Raw genomic sequence first — 9,411 nt, 5'->3', positions numbered from 1 at the left:
TTGAAATTTCCGCCCACTTTGGTTGTTTGTAAGAACAGCTAATATCTCCGGGCAATCGGGCTGGGATTATTATAATTGTTGTTCATGTGTGCGGAGTGACTGACGCAGATGTTTTTACAATGGATGCTTTATAAAATGACAAAATACTTTCAGACTAAGTAGGCAGCATCGTTTGCATGAAGGGCGGCTTCCAAAAAACCCCCCCATCAATCTTCCCCTTCAGAAGCCTCGCTGTCTGTGTGCCCCGCTCCTCCCGAGAGGCGTCAGTGAGCCGTGAAAACGCCCCTTCTCACATGCAAGGCCACAATAGATTTTGAAAATCCAAAACAAGGCCCGGCGTAGGGCTCTGAACTAATGAACCCCAGTGCCGCCCTGTCAGGAAGAGCTGCTCTGCAGACAGCACGCTCCCCAGTCATTCACCTTGCGTGCTTCAGCGCCATAGCGAGGGTGACCGCGAGCGGCACAGAGCTCTTTCCTCAAACCGTGGCTTGCTCAAACCAGCAGAAGCGAGGGCGCAGGCCAGGCCAGGCCAGGCCAGGCCGGTACGTCCCCCTGCTTGCCTCCTTGCACCCTTGCTCCGCGGGGCGGTGGCGAGGAGGCCACGGGCCAGCCGGCAGCAGGGCTTCCCTCCCGCAGCCTGCCACCCCGCGCGCTCCAGAGCCCAGGGGCTGCGGTCGGCAAAACCCCAGGTGGAACGCCATTTTTGCAGTAGCCCGTGAGCTTTTGCCTCCAGCCTTCTGGCCAGTGCAGAGGCAGCACGGCTGGAGGAGGGCTGAGGGAAACGACCAGGGGCGCACCGGGAAGGCCCCGGGCGCCGGCGCCCAGCCCGCACCCCCACGGCGCCCGGGCCCCTCTGCCACCCGCAGCCTCCTGCCGCAAGGACACACACAGCCCCCCCCCGCCTCCCTCCGGCCACGGCAGCGGGGCCTCTTCCCCGCTGCGGTGCCGCCGGGAGGGCTCGGGCCGCCCCCGCCATGGCGGCGACCCCGGCCCCGGCCCCCGGCGCCCCCGGCGGCAGCCCCGCCCTCGCGCCCTTCCCGCCACAGCCCCTGCCGCGCCGCCATTGGCTGGCCGGGTGCGAGTGGCTGGCAGTGGGCCAATGGCGGGGCTGCTGCTGGGCGGGGCCAGCCGCCGGGCCACGCGAGGCTGCGGCCGCGAGGCGCGCGCGTGCTGTGGGGAGGCGGCGCGGCCGCCCGGTGCCGGTGCCGGTCCTCGTCCTCTCCTCGTCCTCGGCCTCCGGGACCTCGGCGGCAGCCTCCACCCCCCGCCGGCAGGTACGCGGCGGGCCCGGCCCTGCCCGCCCGAGGCGGGGGCCGAGGCCCGGGGCCCTGCGGCCGCGCCTCTGACCGGAGGCAGGCCGAGGGGCAGGCGGCGGGCTCCAAACCCGCCCGTTTCCCCTCCCCAGAATCGCCGTGGCTCGCGCCCTCTGGTGGCCAAACGGAGCCCCGGGACTTGGCGGGGGCACGTGGGGCGTTGCGCCGAGGCTGGACAGACCCGCCGGCCGCCCCACGGGCGTGCGGGGCTTTGCAGAGGTGTTGCACGGCTGCGTGGGCCGGTGTGCAGGTGCACGGGGTCTCTTCGGTGGCCGTGCCACTGTGCGGACGATTGCGTGGCTGCACCCGTGCTCCTGCACGGGCCCCACTATGTCCCTGTCCCAAACCATTTGGACCAGCCCGAAGGAGGGGAGGCGGGTGCTGATCCCCGTGTCCCCAGCGCTGCGCTGTCTCCGCAGGGTGCCCATGAGCTCTCCGTCGGCCACCCCGAGGCTGCTCTACCGCAGCACCCGCCTGCTCCGCACAGCCTTCCAGCACCTCCACCAGCAGCAGCAGCGAGCGGATGTCTTCTGTGATGCAGTCCTGCAGGCTGAAGGTGAGCAGGCAGGGTGGCCCACGGAGGTGCTGGCGCCCTCAGGGGACCTGCGGGCAGGGTGCCTGCAACCCCAGGGAGGATCAGGGAGAGCAAGGGGAGCTGCAGGGTGGTGATGGCTGCTGTTGCTTTGCAGGCGAGGTGGTGGTGGCCCACTGCTGTGTCCTCTCCGTCTGCAGCCCCTTCTTCATGGAGCAGCTGGGCCGGGAGCTGCCCCCCCGGGGTCACAGGGTGGTGCTGGAGCTGGCGGGGCTGAAGATTGGGGCGCTGCGCAAGCTGGTGCGCTTCCTCTACACTGCTGAGCTGGAGGCCACGCGGGAGGAGGTGCAGGAGGTGCTGGCAGCTGCCCGCCGCCTCCGCGTCACAGAGCTCGAGTCGCTGCAGCTCCAGGGGGGACGCCTGGTGAGGCCAGGACCCCAGCGGCAGCTCAACCGCTCCTGCCTGCGCCCCCCCCAGTGCGGCTCCCCCCCGGCAGAGGGTGGCAGGGCTGAGCCCGGCAGTGCTGGTGTCCCCCCTGGGAGCAGCGATGTCTCCTCGTGGGGGCAGCCATGCTCTCTGGGGACTCCGCGCCCCAGCCCTGGCCCTGTGGGGCGGGTGAAACTGCGGAAGGTGGAGAGTGGGGGGTGCTGGGAGGTGGTACAGGAGAAGCAGCCCCCCTCCGCACCCGGCGCTCTGGCAGCAGGTGACGTGGGGGCAATGGAATCACAGCCCCCCCTGGGTGCAGGTGCACTGGGGCGAGCTGGCAGGCGCTCCTCCCCCCGGCGGCCCCCCCAGGCAGCCTGGAGGAAGCAGGGCCTGGTGCCCCCCGCACCCCAGCAGGGCTGTGGGCAGGCGGTTCCGCTGGGGGACCTCTCAGGTGACCCCGAGGAGGAGGAGGTGGATGTGGGGACGGTGGAGCCATGCCTGCCACCCGGCACCATCTGCGTCTGGCCCTGCCCCTCGTCCGAGTCGGATGAGGAGGTGGATATCCTCACCTAGGGGGGCCAGCTCTACCCTCCCCCCACTGCTGCCTGCATTCAGTGCAATGCAGGCAGGGCTGCCCTCACCCCAGGCAAAGAGGCTGTGCGGTATTGAAATAAAGCATTGGAGCTGGCAGAGCTGCGCTGCGGGGCTGCCGAACTTTATTGGAGAATAGCCGGGGGACAAGGCGGGATGCAGGGGGAGCTGGCGGTGGCTGCTCGCGGCGGAGCTGTGGCATCGGAGACGGGACTGGGGTTGGCGGGTGCCCCCCACTTCATCTCGCCTCTTCATGGATGCTCGCGCCGTGGGTGGGTGCCGGTCCCGGCTTACTGTGGGGAGAGGGCAGTCAGCATGCGGTCCCTGTCCCATGCCCGTCCCTGTCCCCATCCCCGCTCACCTGCCCGCCACCTCTATGCCAAGCTGCTCTTCAGGGCTTCCACCACGGCCTCCGGCTGGGGGAACTTCAGCTTGCGGGGTGGCCCCTTCCTGATGCCGCTCCACAGCTCCACAGCTGGGGAGGGCAAGGGGGGGCGGGTTAGGGGTGCCCGGGAGCCCCCCCGCCGCCCCCCCACCCCCCAGCACTCACTGCTGCCGTCCTCCTTCACTAGGGACACCTCGAAGCTGTTCCTGCGCGGCTGCCGGGGGTTGATGTCCACGGGGAGGTGGGCCATGGCCCCCCGCAGGGCCGCGCTCACCGCCGCCGCCTCGCGACCGAACACCCGTCAGCTCTTGCTGGGGGGACACGGGGGGGGGGTGTCAGGGCCTCCGGGGGGGACCCGAGGGACACCCCCCCCCCCCCCGTTGGCACCCGGGCCGGCTCACCAGTGCTCGATAACGACGCGGGGACCGGTCCCCCCCAGGCTGCCCTCGCCCTCGGCGCGGGCCCGCTTCTGCGGGGCGCCCGCCTCCTCCGGTGCCTCGGCCGCCGCCGGCTGCTGGGCCCCGCGCTTCCTCCGGCGGGGAGCCATCCTGGGGAGAGCCGCCGGGGGCCTGGCAACGGCGGGGGAGAGGCTACAGCGGGGTCGCGCTGTGTGTGGGGAGCGGGGGGGGGGGGGCGGGTGTCCTGCCTCGGGGTGGGACCCCAGAGATCCCGCGGTTGGGGGAGGGGGATGTGCCCACGGGGATCCCGCTTTAGGAGGGGGTCAGGAGGGGCGGATCCCCCACTGGCACCCTGCAGTGGGGAGTGGGGGTCCCGGGGATGCCGCCGCGGGGAGAGGGCAAGGGCCGGGGCCGGTAGGGGGCTGGAAGAGGGCCCGGGGAACGGCGCCGCCGCGCCGCCTCCTACCTGCTGCGCCGCGCCGACCACGTGCCGGGACCGCGGGGCGCCGTGCCGGCCTCCGCCACTCAGGCGAGCCTCGGGGGGGGGGGGGGGGGCGGTGAAGGAAGGGTGTCGGGGATGAACGGACCTCCGGACCCCGCGGGCTGGGGGACCGGGCCGCCCCCCCCTCCCCGAACGCCTTCGCGGGAGCGCCTCGCTTTTCCCGGGCCAGCGGCGGCGGGCCAGCCCGGGCCGCTGTAGCACCCCCCCCCCTCACCCGGGCAGGCTTAGTGGTTCCACCCGCGCGCCCGCCGCTCCCCTTCCCCGCCGTGCAGCCAGCGCCGCGGCGCCAGCTAATCAGAGCGCAGCGCCTTCGGCCCCGGCGGCGAGCCCCGCCCCCGACGGTCCAGGCGGCCTCGCCCCCGGGCACGGACAGAGTGCGGACACGGGCACAGACCCAGGCCCGGGCCGTTTATTGTCAGCGGCAAGGACGGGCGATAACCGAGGGCGGGGTCTGTCCTACTGCCCGGCCCGGGGACTCCCCGGCTCCCCTCAGCCAGAGCAGCCCCGGCAGGGCGCCCGGGGCCGGTGCCACCAGGCCGAGGCGGTGATGGGCGACAGCACCAGGCAGCTTCTACTTCTCCTTCTTGGTCTCCCCGTCAGGGTGTCCAGCGGCTGCCTGTGCTCCAGGGGGCTCCTCGGGCCCCTCCTCCCGCGGCTTCGACTGCTTCTTGGCCTTCTGGTAGAGCTCGTTCAGGTTGAACTCCCGGATCACGTTCTCCTGCAGCCGAGAAGCAGCGTCAGCACCCCTGGGGGCCCCTGCAGCCCCGCCCACCCTTTCCCGGGGCACAGGCTGGCTGCTGAGCCCCATCCTGCCCCGGGGGGGGGGCGCACACAGAGGGCAGAACATCTCACCCACCTCAGAGAAGGTCCAGGACACAGCCCGGCCCTTCTTGTCGATCTGGGGCCTGCGCATGGTCTCTGTCCCGCCCTGGAAGAGGATGAGGGTGGGCAGCTGCTTGGTAAGGGGCGAGGTGCTGACCTTGTACCTGTGGTGGGAAGGGGAGAGGCCACAGGTGACCCCCAGGCAGCTGGAGGGAGGCTGGGGGGGCTCCCAGGGACTCTGCCCCAGCCCAGGCCCTGCTGCCCGGGTCCTCTCGCCCCAGACCTGGTGCTGACGTCTGTGTACCGGCCGATGTCCACCTTCCCAAAGTGCAGCCCCGAGCAGTTGTACCTGGGGAGGACGGGGACAAACAGCCACAAGTGACACGGGTGACTGCAGAGGCTGGGCATGAGCCCTGGCCCTGAGACTCGCCGAGGCCCCCAGCGGGCACCGCTCACTTGAGAGAGAGGTCAGCGAAGATAGGCGCGAAGGACTGGCACTCGCTGGACCAGTTGGCGAAGAACTCGACAATCCAGGTCACCCGCTTGTCCCGGTCCAGCTCCTCCTGCCACGAGGGTGGGGGGCTCAGTTGGGGGCGGTGGGCAGAGCCCCCCGGCACCTCCCCAGGGAGAGGATACTCACATCTATGGTCTTGTCACTGAAATACTTGATGTACTCGGGGCCCATGTAGAGGGGGGGCTTGCAGGTCATCAGAAACACTGCAATGACAGCGCTCCTGAGCCCCCCCTCCCCAGCACCTGGAAGGCCCAGGCTGGGTTTGGGAGGCTCTTCCTTCCCCAGAGCAGCCCAGGGGGGAACCAAAGCAGAGCGAGCCCTGGGACAGGCAGGCTTCCCCCCCAAGGTGCTTCCTGAGCCCCCCCCCCCCTTCACCCACCGAGACTCCTTACAGCTGCAGCCTTGTCCAGCATCCAAGGCCTCAGCCCCACAGCAAGAGGGACCTCTGGCCCTTCCAGCCGGCTGGCGCGGAGAACGGGGGGACAGTGGGTGCTGAGGGCAGGGGGACACCGCTGCTACCCCCCAGTGCTATGCGTTCCCCCCCAGCAGGTCTCACCTATGCAGAGCGTGAGGTAAAGCAGGCCCATGCGGATGTCGAGGCGGAAGAAGAGGATGGCATTCGCCACTTTGCTGAACATGAAGATGTTCCCGATGTGCTGCTCCACAGTGACTGGGGGAGGGAGAGAAAGATAGAAGACGGGGCCAGATCCCCCCAGAAGACCAGGGCGGATCTGGTGGGAGGGCCAGATCTGACCCTCCGGATCCCAACCCACCCGGCTCCCTGGGGGAGGCCCCCCGAGCAGCCCCACGGCCCCCACGCCCACCCCCCAAGCACAGGCCCCAACTCACTAGAGCGTCGGTTCTTCATCATCACAATGGCGCTGAGGAACATGAGGATCTCCACCTCCCGCTGGGAGGACAGGAGAGACGTTTTGAGCAGGAGGCACCCGTGGCACCCAGCCAGCACCGGCTGCAGCCATGCTGCCCTCCCGCAGCCAGGCTGCTCCTGGCCCAGCCTGGCACAGGGAAAACAGCAGCTGTGCCAGGCCCTGCTGGCCCCGAGTCCCTGCCGGTTCCCCGTCTCCTCCCGGAGCTCCTTTCCCTCCCTCCCGCGTGCCGAGGGAGAGGCGGCAAGGGCGGCGGCTGCCCCTGCAACGACAGGCACGGCCCCCCCCACCCTCGCCGGTGCCCGGGGAGCCCCTCAGCAGCGGGACGGCGCCGGCGGAGCCATGCCAGCGGCTACTGGGCCTCCCCACTCCCGCGGGTGGGCCGGGGGTGCAGGCCCGGAGGAGGGCCCATCCCGGGGCGCGGGGCCCAGGCCGGGCCGCCTCACCCAGTCGAAGTCGCAGGGGTTGCCGTCCTCCCGCTGGGAGGGCAGCCCTTGGCAGAGCGGCGGGACCTTGCGGACGAGCAGGAAGGCGGTGGCCAGCAGGGCGGAGAGCGGGTAGTAGGGCCGCGCCAGCCAGCGGCACAGCCCCGGCACCGAGTACAGCAGCGCCAGCAGCGGCGCCACCACCGCCATCTTCCCCTTCGCTCTCCCGGCCGCCGTCCGTCCGTCCGCTCCGCTCCGACTGGGCCGTTCGCCCGCGGGAGACGGAACTTCTTCCCCCCTGGCCAGTAGCGAGCGGCGCTGTCAAGCACTTCCCGTGCCCCGGCGGACCAATGAGGGGGGAAGAGAGAAGCGGCCAATCGGAAGCCTGGGGCCGAGTCTCCCGTAGCAACCGGGGTAGCGGGCGGGGCGCGGGCGGCGCTCGGCCAATCGCGGCGGGGCGGGGCGGCGGGCCGGCCCCGCGCGGGGCACGCCGGGAAGATGGAGAACTTCTCGGCGCTGTTCGGCGGGGCCGAGCAGCCGCCCGCCGCCGCCGCCGCCGCTGCCGCCCTGGGCTTCGGACCCGCCAAGGCGCCGGGCGCCGGGGCCGCGCCGCCCCCCGCCGCCGCCGCCGCCGCGCCGCCGCCGGGCGAGGACGCGGCCCGCAAGGCCGCCGCCGGCCCCTTCTACCTGCTGCGGGAGCTGCCAGGTGCGAGGCGGGGCCGCGGGGCGGGGGGTCGGCCGCCGCGCTCGGCCAATCGGCGCGGGGGAGCGGGGGCGCGGCAGTAACTGGCGGCGCGACGGGCCAATGAGGAGAGAGGGCGGGGGGCGGGGAGGTGCGAACTGACAGCGCGGCAGGCCAATGAGCGCGCAGGGGGAGGGAGCAAGCGGCTCGCTGTCGAGTGGGGAAATGGGGCCTTAGGCGCCGGGGGGGGAACGACGAGGCCGGGGGGCCCCGGTGCTGGGCTGGAGAGGGCGATCGAGACGGGGGGGGCGGTCGCCGGGGCGGGGAGCAGGGCCAGGTGGTCCCGGGGCCTGGGCAGCGGAGCGGAGCGGGGCCGGGAGGGCCCCGGCGGGAGGGGGGGGCCGGGAAGGCGAGCGGGGCGGGAGGCCCGGCTGGGCGGCAGCAGCACCCCATCCCCTCCCCGCGGCGGGCGGCTGGCGCAGGCACCACGGAGCTGACGGGCAGCACCAACCTGATCACGCACTACAACCTGGAGCACGCCTACAACAAGTTCTGCGGCAAGAAGGTGAAGGAGAAGCTCAGCAACTTCCTCCCCGACCTGCCCGGCATGATCGACCTGCCTGGCTCCCACGACAACAGCAGCCTGCGCTCCCTCATCGAGAAGCCCCCCATCTGTGGCAGCTCCTTCACCCCCCTCACCGGCACCATGCTGACGGGCTTCCGCCTCCATGCTGGCCCGGTGAGCCCCGGGGGCTGAGAGCTGGGGGGCAGACGGCTGGGGCTGGAGGTGGTGGGGCTGGGGGTGCCCGGCCCGGCCTGACCAGCCCTGTCTCCCCTCCCCAGCTGCCCGAGCAGTGCCGGCTGATGCACATCCAGCCGCCCAAGAAGAAGAACAAGCACAAGCACAAGCAGAGCCGCACCCAGGATCCTGTCCCCCCAGGTAAGGGGCTGCGCCACGCTGCCACAGCCGCCCCCTCTTCTGTCCCGCCCTGGGGGATGCCCAGCTCACCTGACGCTCTCGTGTCTCCAGAAACCCCCTCGGACTCCGACCACAAGAAGAAAAAGAAGAAAAAAGAGGAGGATCCAGAACGGAAGAGGAAAAAGAAAGAGAAGAAGAAAAAGAAGGTGGGTGGGGAAAGCCGGGGTCTGACTCCCAGCCCGTGCCCACCCCAGGGGCTGTCAAGCAGCGAGCTTGGCCCGGGCAGCAGCAGCGCCCAGAGCCACTGAGCGGCTGTCCCCAGGGGTGCTGCTGTCGAGCAGGAGGTCTCAAGGGATACATGTCTTGTCCTTCCTCCGCAGAACCGGCACAGCCCGGAGCACCCGGGGGTGGGCAGCTCCCAGGCCAGCAGCAGCAGCAGCTTGCGGTGACGCCGCGCCGGCGCCGCCCCGGGGATCCCCCAGCCGACCGGAACGGCCCTGACTGACCTGGGAGGGACTCGTTCCTCCCGCAGCGCTCAGCAGGGGGACTCGAGCTGGCCTGTTCCCCCCCACCCCCACCTCTGGCAGAGAGGACACCCCTGCAGCCCCCCACTTGCGTTGTGCAGCCAGCCAGGACCAGGGGACACGGACTCTGCTGGCACTGGGGTTGCCGACCTTGGCCTTTTTTACCAAAACAACCTGGTGCATCGGGGGTCTCTCTTTTTTTAGTCACCTTTTAATTAAAATCTCTGCTCTGAGGAGGGGCTGGTGGCAGTGGCTGCTACAACCCTCGGCTGTCACGGCGACGTGAGGAGCCAAGACTGGGGCAGTCTGGTGGGGCGTGTGGGATCAGCACTGTCCCGACACGCTGTGGCCTAGGATGGAGGATCGTGGCCAAGCTCCCACCCCAAGCAGGGTTGAGGTGGGCTCCTACCTTGGCTCCTACCTTGGCTTTGGCTGCTGGGCTGGGTTGAGGGGCTCTGCGCTCCTCTGCCCTGCACCTCCCAGGCCTGGCG

General features: G+C 70.8%; 4 protein-coding genes across 8 annotated transcripts; 2 read left to right on the top strand and 2 right to left on the bottom strand.

Moving 5' to 3' along the window:
- Window positions 1-1,087: 1,087 nt before the first annotated feature.
- BTBD18 (BTB domain containing 18) lies at window positions 1,088-2,961 on the top strand. Of its 2 annotated transcripts, XM_069804483.1 has the most exons (3): window positions 1,088-1,274; window positions 1,733-1,869; window positions 2,003-2,961. In XM_069804483.1, the coding sequence occupies exons 2-3, from the start codon at window positions 1,740-1,742 to the stop codon at window positions 2,842-2,844; spliced, it is 972 nt and encodes a 323-aa protein (XP_069660584.1). In that variant the 5' UTR covers window positions 1,088-1,274; window positions 1,733-1,739; the 3' UTR covers window positions 2,845-2,961. The 2 variants fall into 2 exon arrangements, with proteins under 2 accessions (XP_069660584.1, XP_069660585.1); XM_069804484.1 differs by lacking the exon at window positions 1,088-1,274 and having other exon boundaries at window positions 1,760-1,869; window positions 2,046-2,961.
- A 4-nt stretch (window positions 2,962-2,965) lies between these two features.
- Window positions 2,966-4,250, bottom strand: SELENOH (selenoprotein H). Of its 3 annotated transcripts, XM_069804489.1 has the most exons (5): window positions 4,112-4,250; window positions 3,649-3,816; window positions 3,413-3,558; window positions 3,224-3,337; window positions 2,966-3,155 (listed from the first exon to the last, which is right to left on the bottom strand). In XM_069804489.1, exons 2-4 carry the CDS (start codon window positions 3,792-3,794, stop codon window positions 3,237-3,239), a joined length of 393 nt encoding a protein of 130 aa, XP_069660590.1. In that variant the 5' UTR covers window positions 3,795-3,816; window positions 4,112-4,250; the 3' UTR covers window positions 2,966-3,155; window positions 3,224-3,236. The 3 variants fall into 3 exon arrangements, with proteins under 3 accessions (XP_069660590.1, XP_069660591.1, XP_069660589.1); XM_069804490.1 differs by lacking the exon at window positions 4,112-4,250 and having other exon boundaries at window positions 2,966-3,151; window positions 3,649-4,064; XM_069804488.1 differs by lacking the exon at window positions 4,112-4,250 and having other exon boundaries at window positions 3,649-4,061.
- A 278-nt stretch (window positions 4,251-4,528) lies between these two features.
- Window positions 4,529-7,137, bottom strand: TMX2 (thioredoxin related transmembrane protein 2). 2 transcript variants are annotated; one of them, XM_069804485.1, is made up of 8 exons: window positions 6,817-7,111; window positions 6,333-6,393; window positions 6,040-6,153; window positions 5,610-5,686; window positions 5,426-5,532; window positions 5,253-5,318; window positions 5,004-5,133; window positions 4,529-4,865 (listed from the first exon to the last, which is right to left on the bottom strand). In XM_069804485.1, exons 1-8 carry the CDS (start codon window positions 7,003-7,005, stop codon window positions 4,719-4,721), a joined length of 891 nt encoding a protein of 296 aa, XP_069660586.1. In that variant the 5' UTR covers window positions 7,006-7,111; the 3' UTR covers window positions 4,529-4,718. The 2 variants fall into 2 exon arrangements, with proteins under 2 accessions (XP_069660586.1, XP_069660587.1); XM_069804486.1 differs by lacking the exon at window positions 4,529-4,865 and having other exon boundaries at window positions 5,003-5,133; window positions 5,264-5,318; window positions 6,817-7,137.
- A 123-nt stretch (window positions 7,138-7,260) lies between these two features.
- Window positions 7,261-9,154, top strand: MED19 (mediator complex subunit 19). Its single transcript, XM_069804487.1, has 5 exons — window positions 7,261-7,501; window positions 7,960-8,216; window positions 8,321-8,417; window positions 8,508-8,602; window positions 8,777-9,154. Exons 1-5 carry the CDS (start codon window positions 7,294-7,296, stop codon window positions 8,843-8,845), a joined length of 726 nt encoding a protein of 241 aa, XP_069660588.1. The 5' UTR covers window positions 7,261-7,293; the 3' UTR covers window positions 8,846-9,154.
- The last annotated feature ends 257 nt before the right edge of the window (window positions 9,155-9,411 follow it).

Source organism: Haliaeetus albicilla, chromosome 16 (assembly GCF_947461875.1).
Source record: "Haliaeetus albicilla chromosome 16, bHalAlb1.1, whole genome shotgun sequence".
Taxonomy (NCBI): domain Eukaryota; kingdom Metazoa; phylum Chordata; class Aves; order Accipitriformes; family Accipitridae; genus Haliaeetus; species Haliaeetus albicilla.
Note: the sequence above shows the minus strand (reverse complement) of the source record. Positions and strands in the feature narration are given on the sequence as shown.

Excerpts from the sequence above, each read along its gene's own strand:
- BTBD18 (XM_069804483.1), top strand. The coding sequence starts at position 1,740 with ATGAGCTCTCCGTCGGCCACCCCGAGGCTGCTCTACCGCAGCACCCGC. Across the intron at positions 1,870-2,002 it reads TGCAGTCCTGCAGGCTGAAG|GCGAGGTGGTGGTGGCCCAC; the intron begins GTGAGCAGGCAG and ends GTTGCTTTGCAG.
- MED19 (XM_069804487.1), top strand. The coding sequence starts at position 7,294 with ATGGAGAACTTCTCGGCGCTGTTCGGCGGGGCCGAGCAGCCGCCCGCC. Across the intron at positions 8,217-8,320 it reads TCCGCCTCCATGCTGGCCCG|CTGCCCGAGCAGTGCCGGCT; the intron begins GTGAGCCCCGGG and ends TCCCCTCCCCAG. Across the intron at positions 8,418-8,507 it reads CCAGGATCCTGTCCCCCCAG|AAACCCCCTCGGACTCCGAC; the intron begins GTAAGGGGCTGC and ends TCGTGTCTCCAG.
- TMX2 (XM_069804485.1), bottom strand. The coding sequence starts at position 7,005 with ATGGCGGTGGTGGCGCCGCTGCTGGCGCTGCTGTACTCGGTGCCGGGG. Across the intron at positions 5,533-5,609 it reads TCAGTGACAAGACCATAGAT|GAGGAGCTGGACCGGGACAA; the intron begins GTGAGTATCCTC and ends CCCTCGTGGCAG. Across the intron at positions 5,319-5,425 it reads TTCGCTGACCTCTCTCTCAA|GTACAACTGCTCGGGGCTGC; the intron begins GTGAGCGGTGCC and ends CGTCCTCCCCAG.